Source organism: Peromyscus leucopus, chromosome 4, assembly GCF_004664715.2.
Source record: "Peromyscus leucopus breed LL Stock chromosome 4, UCI_PerLeu_2.1, whole genome shotgun sequence".
Classification (NCBI taxonomy): domain Eukaryota; kingdom Metazoa; phylum Chordata; class Mammalia; order Rodentia; family Cricetidae; genus Peromyscus; species Peromyscus leucopus.
Window position 1 is genome coordinate 7797501 of NC_051066.1, and position 15346 is coordinate 7812846.

The 15346-nt window shown below is 47.0% G+C and overlaps 1 protein-coding gene across 3 annotated transcripts in view; it reads right to left on the minus strand.

Annotated features, from left to right (window-relative positions):
- Positions 1-13648, minus strand: part of Fubp3 (far upstream element binding protein 3) — a 46776-nt gene extending 33128 nt beyond the window's left edge. For all 3 annotated transcript variants that reach the window (XM_037204581.1, XM_028884659.2, XM_028884658.2), the window contains exons 1-2: positions 13483-13648; positions 1226-1331 (exon numbers count right to left, since the gene is read on the minus strand). In XM_037204581.1, coding sequence (XP_037060476.1) covers positions 1226-1331; positions 13483-13566 — 190 coding nt within the window. In that variant the 5' untranslated portion in view covers positions 13567-13648. The remainder of the gene's footprint in view (positions 1-1225; positions 1332-13482) is intronic.
- Between the last annotated feature and the right edge of the window lie 1698 nt (positions 13649-15346).

The following is a 15346-nucleotide window of genomic DNA, read 5'->3' on the forward strand; positions in this document are numbered from 1 at the left end:
CAGATCTGTGAGTTCGAGGCCAGCCTGGGCTGTTACAGAGAAACTCTGTCTTAAGAAAGCCAAAACAAACAAACACTCAAGTCAGGCATAGTAGCTTATGCCTTTAATCTCAACATTCAATAGGCAGAGGCAAGTACATCTCTGAGTTCAAGGCCAGCCTAGTCTGCACAGTGAGTTCTTGGCCAGCCAAGAGCTATGTAGAAAGAACCTGTCTCAAACAAACAAAAACCACACTCTTTTGAAAAGGAGATTACACAACACATACAATTCTAAACCTTGGTGGTTTTTTCCTCTTAACAACACATCACAGAAGCATCTGTACACAACTGGCTATGTACCCAGAGCAACAGGAAGGTCAGCAGAAAAGACACCGTCTCCCCAGCTGTATGCAGACCCATGTGTAACTCTGTTCACTTCCCCCCTCAGTGTGCTCCACTGCAGGAGGAACAAAGCCAGTGTGAACTCTTGTGACAACACAAGGCTGGAGCACTGGTGACAGGTAATCTGAGTGTCCCCAAATTCCTTTAGAGATAGAGTTGGAAATAGAAATCAACAAACAAATGAATGAATGAAAATGGACGCTTCTAGAAAGAGCCTGTCACACATGAAAGTATATGGAGACTATTAGGGAAGATGATGGGTCAGGGATGGGGGAGGGAGACAGAAGGGAGAATGGTCAGAGTATGTAACATGCATATCTAAAAATGTCATCATGGAATCCAGTAGTGCATGTAAATAGTACATGCTGATTTTGAAAAAAATTCTACAATAAACCACGCCAGACACAAATGGAAATGGTGAAAACTGGCAGAGACTGGAAAGGTCACCAATCTGCCCTTTCTTAGAGGTCAGCTAACTACAGTTTCCCCAGGACTTGCACCAAATCTTAGGATTTCACAAAAGTACTAACTTCAATTCCCATGCAAGTGCCAGAGGGACTGAGAACTAAATCAAACACAATTCTCAAATGGGTCAAATTACTTCCAAGTGGACGCTGAGGCCAAGTCTTTACCGTGGAGCCCAGCTGAAAAGATTCCTGTATTATCAAGGCAAATAGGAACTCAAATGCCAGCCAATTGCTAAGAAAAATCATCCTAACTACTTCCTCTTCAGCATTCCTCTAAGAATGTGATGCTGGAGAACTGCTCAGAAATGGCTGACACGGACTCAAAATAACTGGCAGGTTCACTGCCATCAAAAAGGTGAGCCGTTTACAGCAACTTACCTCCATCATCCAGGGGCCGTTTCTGTACTCCATATCCGTACACCGAGGGGTCCACCAAGGGTGTGGAATTATTCAAGTGAGGAATTGAATCAATTTTAGCAGCAATCTACAGAGAGAATCAAATTTAAATACTTGGTAGCGAGTCCTAGTTTGATCCTGAGAGGGAAGACATCGTCTTCTTTAAGGGGCTGTGACCCCATTTCTCCTACCTAGAGCATTTTCTCTGCTAGGGCAAACATTTTACCTGTTGAGTTTTCTTTGGTCTTGCCGCTTTAGAAATTAACTCCCCAAATGTTGTCTTTTAAAAATTTAATTCAGGGGGAGAAGAGGTGTATGTGGAGGACAACCTATGATTGTTAGTTTTCTTTTTCTACCTCTTGAAGTCCATGGTTCAAACTCACATTGCTTTTACAAACTGCTAAGCCATCTCACCACCCCCTAAGAAAACCAGAATTTTTAGTCACTTAATATATATGTATGCCACATCTTCCAGAGTCCTCTGACTAACCCAGAGGTCTTGTTTTAGACAAGATCCTACTAGATACCTTCAAACTAAGGGCAGCTCTCTGCCTCAGCCTCCTGACTGCTGCTATTATAAGCATGAATGGCAGACCTGGCTCTGGGCCACCTTAATTTTAAGAGCAGCCTCAAACATTCTCAGCACATAAGAAAAATGACCCCAAAATGGGTTGGCAGGAGAGCTTAAAAGGTAAAGGGCTGGCTACCCAAGCCTGACTATCTAAATTTGACCCGCAGAACCCACACAAATGTGAGAAAACATTCCATAAACTGTCCTCTGACTTCCACATGTGCACACACATACAAAATTATTCTTAGTTTATGCTTATGGGTGTTTTGCCTACACGTACATCCATGTACCAAGAGTGCCTGGTGCCCTCAGAGGCCACAAAAGGGTGTCAGCTGCCCTGGAACTGGAGTTACAGATGGATGTGAGGAGCAATGTGGGTGCTGGGAATGCAGCTGGGTCGTCTAAAGGGCAGCCAGTGCTCTTAATGGTCAAGCCCAGTCCATAATAACTTTCACAAGACTTGAGGAGCTGGAAGAAGAACTCGGTCAAGAGCTTCCTGGGCTTGCAGAAAGTTTGGTTGCCAGCACTCATGGCAGGTGGCTTACAATGATGTCCTATAACTCCAACTCCAACAGAAGGAAATCTGACCCCTTCTTCTGGCTTTGGGGGACACACCCATGTGGCATATATTCACAGATATCTTTTAAAACATTAACTTTAAAATGACTCCCAGCCAGGTAGCAATGGAGCACACCTTTAGTCCCGGCACTTGGGAGGCAGAGGCAGGTGGCTCTCTGTGAGTTTGAGGCCAGCCTGGTCTATACAGATAGTTCCAGGACAGCCAGAACTACACAGAGAAACCTTGTCTCAGAAGAAAAAAATCCCACAAATAAACAAATAAAATGACCTCCCCTAAAGAGGTAAAGGGGTTCAAACAGTCAATGAGCAGTCTGAATACAGACAGGATCTAACCACAAGTCTGTACCTTAGGCAGGTTATTTCCATTCCCTTTGGAAGATGCCTTCTGGTTTCCAGATTTTTGTTTGCTTGAGACAAGGTCTGCCTCGGCCTCCAAGTGCTGGGTTGCAGGTGTTTACCACCACACCCGGCCATTGTTTTTTGAGTCAGGGTCTCATGTAATCCAGTCTGCCAATCCTAGAACTCACAATACAGCCCAGCTAAACTCCTACCTCTTGAGTGCTGGGATTCCGGATGTGCACTACTATGCCCAGCCTCCTTCCTTATCTGTTGGTCTTACAAATAGCTGGAATGAGTGTTACCATGGTTTCCTATTGTTCACTTTATTGAATCAACAAGTATCCTTCTAAACTATAATGGAAGTTTTTACATCCGTTCTAAATTTATGATTGTTTTCGTTGTCTATAATTTGGGAAATTACCACTGGGATGGAGTAACATAGAATATATGTGGTGGTCTGAATGAGAATGACCCCAAGAGGCTCATATATTTGAATGCCTGGTCACTAGGGAATGGCACTATTTGAAGGGATTAGAAGGATTAAGGGGTGTGTCCTTATTTGAGTAGGTGGGACATTGTCGGACGAAATGTATCACTGGGGGTGGGCTTTGAGCTCCCCCCCCTCTTTTTTTTTTTTCTGAGACTGGGCTTCTCTGTGTCGTCCTGGCTGTCCTGGATCTCCCTTTGTAGACAAGGCTGGCCTTGAACTCAAGAGCTCTGTCTGCCTCTGCCTCCCAAATGCTGAAATTAAAGGCATGGGCCACCAATGCTCATCTGGTTTTGAGTTTTCAAAAAGCCATGCGAGGCCCAATCTCTCTCTGCCCATGGATCAAGATGTAGCTCCTAACCATTTCTCCAGCACCACACTGCCATGTTCCCTACCATGATGATAATGGATTAAACCTCTAAAATTATAAGCAAGCCCCCAATTAAATGCTTTCTTTTTATGAGTTGCCTTGGTCATAGTGTCTCTTCACAGCAATAAAACAATGACTAAGACAACATTGTGTATATAGTATATGGTAGTATGGGATAACAGTTAAAAAGACTAGAGCCAAGTATGGTAGTTCATGTCTGTAATCCCAGCACTAGGAAGGCTGAAGTCATGAGTTCTAGGCCAGCCTGAGTTACATTGTGAGACACTGTCTCAAAACAAACAAGTAAGCAAGCAAACAAATAAAATCAGGTTGGAAAGATGGCACATCACTTAAGAGCTCTTACAGAGGACCTGAGTTTGGTTCCCCAGCACCTATTGTGGGTGGCTTACAATCACCTGGGCATCTGACACCTCTTGCCTCCGAGGACACCTATATGCATGTACACAAACCCACACACAGATACAAATGCATATACGCAATTAAAAATAAATCATTTTACAACAACAAAAATGCAAGAAAACAAACAAATAACAACAAAAAACCCATCATAGGTCAAAACAGGAAGATTGCAAATTCAAGGCCACCTGGGACTATAGAAGGGAGACCCCAACTCAGTCACACTCAGGTCTTTCTTTGCACATGTGAGGCAAGTGCTCTCACTGAGCCATATCCCCAGTTCTAAGGAGACCTCCTCTCAAAAACAACCCCAAACAAAATTTATAGAACAAGACACACTGTAGCTCTAAAGCACTCTGAACTTGAATCCTGGCTATACAAATGCCTGTTACAATGTATCATTTATATTCTAGTGTACATTTTATTATGTTACAGCATAAAGAAACAATGTTTTTCTTTATCATACAAATGCAACCTTGTGGGCAGTGGTGGCACACGCCTTTAATCCCAAGCACTCAGGAGGCAGAGGCAGGCGGATTCTCTGTGAGTTCAAGGCAAGCCTGGTCCACAGAGCAAGTTCCAGAACAGCTAGCTAGGGTTACACAGAGAGACCCTGTCTCGGTGGTTCAGCAGGTTAGAGTGCTCAGCTTTGCAAGCATGAGGACCAGGCTCGTATCTATGTAAAAAGCCTGTAATTCTAATGCTGTAGGGAGGAGACAGATGGATTGCTGGGCTTTACTAGCTGAGGGTTCAGTGAGAGAACAGAACACCTAACAGCCCTCTCCCATCTAGCTTCTGCAAGCACACACACTCGATTACAGAGTTCAGAATACATGACTGAGTAAGGTGGCAAGGTTCTTTTCCTTGATGCTTCCTCCAACAGGTACACAAGGCTGTTCTTGTGGTTGCAGGATCCATGCTTTCAAGACCACACACACACTGTTCTTAGTTCCCTTATATGCACAGCTAAGTCTCCCATTTGGGACAGTGATACTCTTCCCTTTTATTATTTCAAGGCCAGGCTCAATGGATAAAGCATTTGCCACAGAAGCCTGAGGATCTGAGTTTGGACCCCCCACCCCACCCCACCTCCCTCCTTGCATCCACATAAAAAAAGCCAGACAAGCATGGTGGCCCACCTGCAATCTCAACACTTAGGTGGCAGAGCCAAGAGAGTCCCTGGGGCAAGCTCAGTGAGCTTGGGTTCATTGAGAGATTCTGTCTCAGTAAATTAAATGGGAAGCAACTGAGGAAGACACAGTTGTCTACCTCTGGACTCATAGCATACCTGCAGAGTGCTCCCATATATGCAAACAATATGCATGTTGCTTTAATCCCAGCACTCAGGAGGCAGAGGCAGGCAGATCTCTGAGTTCTAGGTCAGCCTGGTCTACAGAGTGAGTTCAAGGACTGCTAGAGCTACACAGAGAAACCCTGTCTTGAAAAACAAAACAAGAATATACATGCATGTATGCGTACATACAATATACATTAGCAAAAAAAGAAAAAGGAAAAACTATTTTTAAACTGGAACCACACAAAGTAACTCATGACTGTAATGGTAGCACTCAAGAAGCTGAAGTAGAAGGATTGCCGTAAGTTCCAGGCCAGCCTGAATTTCAGGTCAGCCTAGAATGTAGCATGAGACACTGTCTTAAAACAAACAAAAACAAGTATTTTCAATCCAATGTGGTTGACATGAACCTATAATCACAGATCCTGGGATACTGAGGCAGGAGGACTTCAAATGCACTTCCTTGCAAAAGGATTACTCAGCTGGGCTCCTTAACTGTTTATACCCCATCATGGAGGGTTGGAGAGCCATGAGACTCTCACCTTAGTAACCAACCACTTTCCCACCACCTCCCTGTGGCATGTAACTCTGCCTTAACTGCAGGAAGCCTTGGGGAAGGGATAGACTATACAAGGGGAAAGGGACCCCATCTGGGGGCGGGGGCTCACTGCTGCTGGTAGTTGTTTTTCAGGTGTGACCTGTTTAGGGGAAGAACCCTCACCTATGCTCTGTGAAGTCCAATAAACTCATCGGTTCCATAGTGGAATTATGCAGTTTGTTGCCGGGATCTTAGGAAAAGGGGCAGATATTGCTCCCCTGGAAAGGAATTCCAGCAACACACAGTGAGACCCCAATCCCCAAAATAAAACAAAGTAAAAATAGTAAACACACAATGTACTGAGACTTCATAAACACTGCAGAGGTCATAAAGGAGTCACAGTAAATCACTGTCACCTGGACACGGCACTTGCTATTCGCAGAGCACTCAAGATTGAGACTCCAGACTCAACGCCATGACAGCTCATCTTGCAAACCCAAACGGGAAGCTGGAGCCCACCAATTTATCCTTAGAAACATGCAGAACCGCTAAATAAATGCTAGGCAGCCACCCACACACTATGTGGGCTCCAATAGCCCTAGTAACCCTGCCTGGGGGCATGTGGCAGGCATTCAATAAACACCTGCAGAAGGCAAAGCAGGTATGGAGAAGTCCACTTGAAGGATCATCCCGAGACACGGGGCTAGCAGGTGGGGCTGATATGGAATGCCTCTCGGCATCTTCCTCTCCATCCTGCTCCACAAGCATCCCTTCACTACTGGGTCAGAGAGCTGCAGTCACCTCACGGAGGGGGAAAATGATCCAATGAACTGGACAGAAGAATCAAGTCCTGCTTAAAATTCAAGAGCCAGCCCCAAGAGCCACAGCATATACAGCGTGTACACACCTGTGTGAAGCCAGGGGGGTACGTCTTCCTCATCCACCCACCCCATTTTGTAGGTCAAGTTCTCCCATTGAACCTGGAATTCATAAATTCAGCTAGGTGGGCTGACCAGTGAGCTCCTCCTGTCTCTACTGCCCCAGCACCGGGATTAGATACAAACCACCGCACCCAGGGACCGGAACTCAGGTGCTCATGATTGTGTGGCAAGTATTTCAGAATCTGGGCTATCTCCCAAGCCCCTGTGTGCCTTTTTGAGAAAAACTGCTCTACCTCCTTTGGCTTATTTTCAAATATGAAATAAGAATTCTAGTCCCTGCATCAACTCCACAGGAAAATGAAAAGTAGCCATCAATGTGTCTGATTTATCTCCCCCTCTGGCCCAGCCCTTGGAAAGAGGCCTTGGACATGGCAACTCCTCAACTCTTCAAATAATGGCAAGTGACTTGCCACTATCTATTCTCACAGTACAACCAGTTTGTGCCCACAGAAGCAGACTGGCTGTTCTTCCCAGTCTCTTGTAAAACTCCAAATGCAGCTGACTGTGGCAATGTACACCTTAGTCCCACCATTTGTGATGTGGATGAAGGATCAGGAATGTGAGGACTACATTTAGAGACTCTGAACTAGCCTGGGCTACACAAGACTATTCTAAAAGACCAAAATTATTCTTTTCAAATGGGATGATTCACAGGTGAAACAGAGTAAGGCAGTGGGGCATGGTGGTGCACACTTTTAATCCCAGCACCTGGGAGGTAGAGACGGAGGTAGAGGTGGAGGCAGGCAGAGCTCTGAGTACAAAGCCAGCCTGGGCTACATAGATCAAGACAGCCAGCTACATACAGAGACCCTGTCTCAAAAAAAATAAAGTAAAGGAAGGCAGAAGAGTGCGAACAAATACCTATTATGTTAGAAAGCAGAGAGACCACAATAAATGCGGCCATGTTTTCTAGCTGCAGCTAGGGGAGTTCTGCATGTTCATGGATGTGAAAGGGCTCCTGAGGTTGTCTAGAGTTTGACCCATAGAACTGACTTGTTTCCATAAAGTGACATAACACTCTCTACCCTGGTAGGCGTTACTACACATAGCTATTAGACTCAGAGGAAGTCCTGCAGCAAGGACGTGGCTCTATCTTTATTTAACCCTGCCCACAAGTTCTCTTCCATCAAAGACCTAGAACAGTGTGCAGCACAAACGCCGTAGTTAAGGCCTGGCAGCTACTTGTAAAAGACTCGGGCCTCTTGACAGGCTCCCAATTTGGAAAAGGATGGGAGAAAAACTGTCAGTCAGGGTCCTAATGGGCAGTATAAACAGCAGCAGCAAGGTGGCAGGAATGAAGGCAGCCCAGAGTGTCATGGCAGCAGCTACTGTCAACTGCAGTGGAAGACAATGACGGCTGTGGCAGACATCAAAAGGCAGTCAGCTTTCCTGGAAAAACTAGAGCCCTAGATCTGTACGTGAAGCCACACTGGCTTCTAAGTGTTACAGCGTGGGTAAGACAAGACATAGCTGCAGGTTTCCTGGAGTCTTCTCCAGCCCACGAGGCACCAGCTGAAGAGCTGTGGTCAAGGTATTAACTACACAGCTGGGACTTCAAAAGACGGCAAAATTTGATAACATAAGCGGGCTAACAAACCTGAAGATTATGATAAATTTCACTGAAGTCTTTGAATTATACCATGGAATGCAGTTAATTTACTACCTACTTTTCAATATCAAGTAAGTTTCCAACTTCTACCAGGACAGCCGTTCTCAACCTTCCTAATGGGAGTTTGCCACACAACCCTCGTGTTGTGCTGACCCCAACCATAAAATTATTTTGTTGCTACTTCATCACTGTAACTTTGCTACTGTTATGAATTGTAATGTAAATATCTGATATGCAAGATATCTTGTATGTGACCCCCCAAAGGGTTTGCGACTCACAGGTTGAGAACTGCTTGTAGTGATACATGGCAGTCACCAACCAAAACCAAACCCTCACAGGTGAACTCACTCCAAGGGTTCAACACTGCCCATCAGAGCAAAGCCTCAGGAGCAGGTCAGGAATTCCCCATAGACACTGGCTTTCCCCAACTGTCTGAGAAAGCTGAAAGGAGTATATAAACACAAGGCAGTATTTCAGTAGAACACAATTTCATTCTCTTCAGCATTCAGCAGCTCATCTGAGCCATGAATCAGACCCACATATTAAATGAGCAAAGGCATGAGCTGTCAAGGTGCATCCAATAGCCAGTGAACAGAGCTTTTGCTAATAGCAGGCACACTCTGTTCCTTTAAAGGAAATCTGCTGCTTATGCCAATATCATTTTACTGAAGCCCCATATTAGCCCAGGAAATAGGACACTTACCCCCAAGCAATCAACTCTCAGTCTCAAAAGTAGGAAATGGAGCACCACAAGGAGGCTGAACTTCTGAGGCCACACACTAATCAATATTTCCCCCACAAAGGTGCCAGTAGTGATTAGATTTCTAGGCCTACAAAATTCCTCAAAGGAATTAAGCTATTTTGCTAGCCTTCTCGATTTTATAATGGCTTGGTCACTTTTATTTGGGTGCAAGGCATGGTGCCCAACCCCTTGAAGAGCCATCTATACTGCACTCTATGTGAGTACACACCATGGAGCTAGGTAATGCATAGGGCCTCAATGGGGTTAAGACAAAACTCCTGAGCAAGGTGTGTGATGCTGCATGCCCATAATCCCAGCTCTTAGGAGACTAAGGCATGAGGAACATGAGTTTGAGACAATTCTGAACTACACAGCAAAACCCTGCCTCAACAAAACTACCTCCACAACAAATAGGAACATAAAGTCCTACAGAACACTGACTTTGGCAAAATACCCTATCTTCAGGAAAGCTAGTGGGAGGCTGTTGGCAGTTTGTAACACTGTGATGGTACAAGACCCTGTTAACAAGTTACCGTCTTTACGGGATGACCAGTGCTAATAGACTTTCTGGGAACATTTTTCTTTTTGGATAGGTTCTCATGTAGCCCAGGCTGGACTCAAACTTGCTATACTCCCTATGTAGCTAAGGACAACCTTGAACTTCCTAATCAGCCTACTTCGATCTCTCAAGTGCTGGGATCATATACATATGTGTGCCACCACGTTTAGTTTATATGGCACTGGGGACTGAACCCAGTACTATATATATGCATACTAGGCAAGCCTTCTATCAACTAAGCTATATCCCTAGCCAGGGAATATTTTTAATAATCCTCAGAAAAACTTTTATTTATTTATTTTTTTTTGGGGGGGGTGGTTTGAGACACTGTTTCTCTGTGTAGTTTTGGTGCATGTCCTGGATCTCACTCTATAGACGAGGCTGGCCTCGAACTCACAGAGATCCACCTGGCTCTGCCTCCCGAGTGCTGGGATTAAAGGCGTGCGCCACCACTGCCCGGCAAGAAAAACTTTTAAAAGCAAAACAGACTAGTGTCCACTGGTCCTCTTGTAACTCAAAGTCAGGGCGCAGGTGCAGAATGTGACTCTGGAAGATGACTTTCTTTGGCTGAGCCCACACTCCCAGCATCCAGTCCTCTCTAAACTAATGAAGGAACATTTGAACGTGCTAAGCAGCCAATGACTTGAAGAACTAGCCATGATGCTCTGGGAGTATCTAGCTGTCTTAGACTTTATCAGTAGTCCCAACTCAGATCCTCTTTCTACTGCCCTTCAGAACAGATGTGAATTTCTTTTATCTGCCACACAGTAATCCACTGAACCCCCTACTCTGGAAATTTTTTTTAAGTTGTATGCGTATATTCAGAGATTCCCTTTGAGTTTAAGAATTCCATACTCAAGTACACTAACATCAACCATTGTTGTTATGAGCCTGGAGACACTCATATAAAGATGCTTTAAGAAACCACCAGGAAGGAAGCTCAGTGGCTTAAATGACAGAGCTATGCAACAGGCTTAACAGACTGAATTCCAGCAGGGCCACCTCATACTACTAGAACTTGCTAATGTTAACTGAACACAAGACAACTCATTACTCTGAAAGACTAAAGGTCTTACTGCTGCTAATATTTATGAGACCATCCAAGAAGGGAGAAAGCTCTATGCTTATTAAAATGAAGAAATATGGTGCTGGAGAGATGGCTCGGTGGTTAAGAACACTGATTGCTCTCCCAGAGGACCCGGGTTGACCCACATGGCAGCTCACAACTGTCTGTAACTCCAGTTTCAGGGCACCCAACACCCATGGCAAAACACCAATGCACATAAAATTAAAATACGTTTTTAAATAAAGATAAAAATGAAATATAGTTAAGTCAAGCCTAGGAGGTCAGGCCTGTGATCCCAGCTATGTGGGTAGCTGATACAGAAGCCTGAGTTCAAGGCCAGCCTGGGCCTCTTAATGATACCTCAAATTTTTTTCACTGTGTGTTGAAAGGCTTGCTTAGCACATACAAGGTCCTGGGTTCAATCCCTAGTACAAACAAGACAAAACAAAAATCTTATTTCCATTTACTGGGGTGAGGGAGGCATCTCACTTTGGCAGCACTCTCTGTATGTGATGGAGACACAGAACCTTGACTATCCAGAACCTCAAACAGGATCTCCTTTGCTAAGCTTTATCATATGCATATAACACAGATTTTTTTAAAACATAATTTTACTTTGTGTGTAGATGTTGTGCCTACATGCATGCATGTGTTTGCACAACCTGTGTGTGGTGCCAGAAGAGGGCGTCAGATCCCCTGGAACTGGAGCTACCAATTTGTTAGCCACCATGTGGGTGCTAGGAATACAATTCAGGTCCTCTCCAAGAGTAGAGCTCTACAATGCAGAGTTCTAATGTTCAGTCTTACCCAATGAAATCTACTAATAAACCCCAAAATTACCACCAAATCTTTTGTTTCTTGGGTTCGTGTGTGTGTGTGTGTGTGTGTGTGTGTGTGTGTGTGTGTGTGTGTGTGTTTTAAAGACAGGGTCCCATTATGTAGCTCTGGCAGTCCCGGAACTCGTTCTGTAGACCAGGCTGGCCTCAAACTAAAAGAGATCCACCTGCCTCTGCCTCTGAATGCTGGGATTAAAGGCGTGCGCTACTTATACCAGGCTCTCTCTCTTTTTTAATCCCCTTCAAATCTTCAAAGGTTGTATGGACCTCCAGCTGTTGCCACTCAGCAGCAACACCCCCACCTCCAATGGGCTTCACTACCGATCCAGGCATCAGATCAGTGTGCTTCAGAAATAAGAACAATGCTGATGAAGTTTTCCTCCTCCAGTGCTCCACATTAAGGCAGCATGTAATACAAGGCACCCCCCTCGAGCAAGTTAAGAGATGGAGTCTTAGCAATGCTTAAAAATTCATGTTTTCCACTCTGTAGGCAGAGACAGGCAGATCTCTAAGTTCAAGGACAGCCTGGTCTACAGAGCGAGTTCCAGGACAGCCAAGGGGATACACAGGGAAACCATCTCAAAAAACAAAACAGAAAGAAAAAGAAAGAAATTCATTTTACATTCAACTAAGGGCTACAGACAAAGGACCTGAGCTTTCTAAACCAGCGACTATAATTGTTAGTGATCAGAGAAAGCCAACACGATGACTTTGACATGCTAGCATAGAGGAAAATCCAGTAGATAGTACCAACTAGTACAAAACAGGGTTCAGGACCCTGTCTGGCAGAAGAAAATACTAGAAAGTGCCAGTGAGCACAGTGGTGGAAGAGGAGCTGGGTGGCATGTTCATCCGTTACAAGTGCGTAATTGAGTAACTCTGCAGTGGAATATAGATGGATGGATGCTCACTACTGTACTGGTTGGCCTAGACAGTAACAAACAACTCATCAGAGAAAACTTTGGGTGAGTCCAACATTGGGAAGTGTCAGGCTCCAATAATGTCTACAGAAGCATCAGCATTAAATGCAAACTGCATGGGAGACAGGTAGGTTCCCTCGCAGGACTCCTGGAAAGTGACGCAAAGGCCCCATTTTCACGTGCACAGGTGAGGACTTCCTAAGAACGAATCCTGTGGCATTCTGCTAGGAATCAAACAGTCATTAGTTACAGCCCAGCTTTCAAAGAACCAGCGAGCTTCCAAAGTCGGGGAAGAGAAACATCACTGAACAGAGGGAAGTTTGAGCGTCAGGGTATCTTGTCACTAAGTTTCAGGCAAGAGACAAGGACAGTTCTGTTCTAGGCACTATGCCAGGAGCCAGAGAGGTCCCATATTCATTCTCCAGGGAAGCTCAAGCCCTCTAAAAAGCCAGTTTCACTGACAAAACGCACGATATTGCCAGATGGTAAAGCTTCACGGTCGGAGCGAGCCCATCCCACACTCTTCCCAGCAGAGCAGGACTAATCGCCAGAAGGAACTCTTGGGGACCACCCACTTAACACCTCCCCTTCTCCTTTCTGCAAAAAAAAAACAAAAAACAAAAACAAAAAAATTTCCTAAATATAAAATGTCTTCGAATTTCTTCCAATCCGCTTGAAATGCAGCAAGTGGAAGATGAGGTTTCCCACGGCTGCAGAAGCCACGTCTAGGGAGTGAGATGGATGCCCGGGGTCTACACCCGGGTGCCCACCAGGAGCTGTAGGGATTTGAACCCCGACTGGCAGGCCTGTGGGTGCAGCCGGGCGCGCAGGCGCCAGAAGCGCTCGGCTAAGGCTTGCTCCGGGCCCGGGGCGCCGGAGGGAACCGCCCGGGCCTCCCGTGTCCCAGTTGCCCACCCGAGGCGTCGGCGAGGCGGCCTCCCGCCCCCGGCCCGAGCCTCCCGCGCCCGTACCTGCCGGACCCGGTGCAGGGCGTCCACGAAGCCCTCAGCCTTCATGCCCACCGGAGCGCTCTGCCCCTGCACCAGCTCCGCCATGGCCGACCCCGCCGCCGCCGCCGCCGCTCCGCTTCCCCGGTCCGGCCTCCCGCTCCGCTCCGGGACCCGTAGCCGGAAAGGGAAAGTCGCCCCACTTCCGGCGGAAGGGAAGCCGAGGGAAGGCACTGCCCGCTCAGTGAGAGACAGGTTGGGGAGAAGCCGCGTCTGTGAGGCGGGGTCTCCAGGCACGTGACCGCTGTCCGGCCGGAAGTGGGGGCGTGGCCGCGGCGCGAGGGGGCCTGCCCAGCGCACGAGGCTGCTGTCCGTCAAGAAGGCCGGGTTGCGACCCCGCCCTCTAAAGGGGGTCTCGGGCCCCGGACCCTCATCGTCTGTGTGACGGCCGCTGAGGCGCAGGAGCGGCTGCCAGGCGCCCGCCGTCAGATTTTGGTACCTGACGGAAGGGAGACGTGGCTCTTCCAACACCTCGGCCAACCGTCGAGGCGCCCTGGCCGCCCACCCACCACCCCCGGAATAGCCGTGGTGTGCTGCGTTGACTGTGGCTGAGCACCTTGGCATGGCGCTGGGAGGCTCGGTACTCCAGCATGTCCCAGGACTGGCCATCAGTTTGCCAAGGATGGGTCTGAAGACGCCGCTCTAGACGGCCACCTCGGCTGTAAAGCCAGCCTGGTGTCCTCTTTCACATTCCTTCACTGGGGGGACAGGAAATACCCTAGGACCGTCACTGCCTCCGGGCCTGCCGAGGCAGGAGGCAGGCGGAAGGTGTGAGTGCTTGAGGGGGAGAAGCTAGCAGCGACGTTTCAGAAGGGACTGAGGGCAGCTCCACTTTGGAATACGCTGCTTCTGCCCTCAGTCCTGTTAGAACAGAAAGTCACACCTCACATTGCCAACACGTGTGGGAGGTGGATTAGCACAGAGGAGCAGGAGTTCAAGATCATCTTGAGTTCGCTAGTGAGGTCTCCCTCCCTCCTTTCCTCCCTCCCTCCCTCCCTCCCTCCTCCTTCTCTCCCTCCCTCCCTCCCTCCTCTCCTCTCTCCCTCCCTCCCTCCCTCCCTCCTCTCCTCCCTTCCTCCCTCCCTCCCTCTCTCCCTCCCTCCCTCCCTCCTCTCCTCTCTCCCTCCTCCCTCCTCTCCTCTCTCCCTCCCTCCCTCCCTCCTCTCCTCCCTCCCTCCCTCCCTCCCTCTCTCCCTCCCTCCCTCCCTCCCTCTTTCCCTCCCTCCCTTCCTTCTTTGTGAGCATGTATGAATGTATTGCCACACGCATGTGGAGGTCAGAGGGCACTTGCTCGAGTTGGTTCTCTCCATTCACCGTGGGTCCCAGGAATCAAACTCAAGCCATTAGTCTTGACAGGAAGCCCTTATACCTGCTGAGGCACCTCACCACCCTAGAGGCTCTTGTTCGACCTGTATTCATAGAGTTTGGCACATCGTAGGTGCTTAGGAAACTAATTTTAAATTGAATAATGTTGAAGCTGAATAATTCTTAGATTATGGCAAAATAAAAGAATAGCCAAATTACAAAATTGAAATTGATCACGTTTAGACATCATTTCAAAACCTGTAGGGACGCATGCATGGGTAGTATGGGCGTTACTGAGCACTAGCCATCTGGAAGCAGGAGGCAGCACTCTGGATGGCTGAGTGTTTTCACTGTATATGATGGAAAAATCAACCATAGAGTTTCAGCTACAGACAGGCATGTTCTACTTGACATCCTCAGTGGTGCTCCTGTTTTTACTGTGTCTACCTTTGAGGAAAGAGTGCTCATGCATCCCTATTGCCGACTCTCCCTGTAAGTAGAAATGGGGTAAAGAGATCAATTT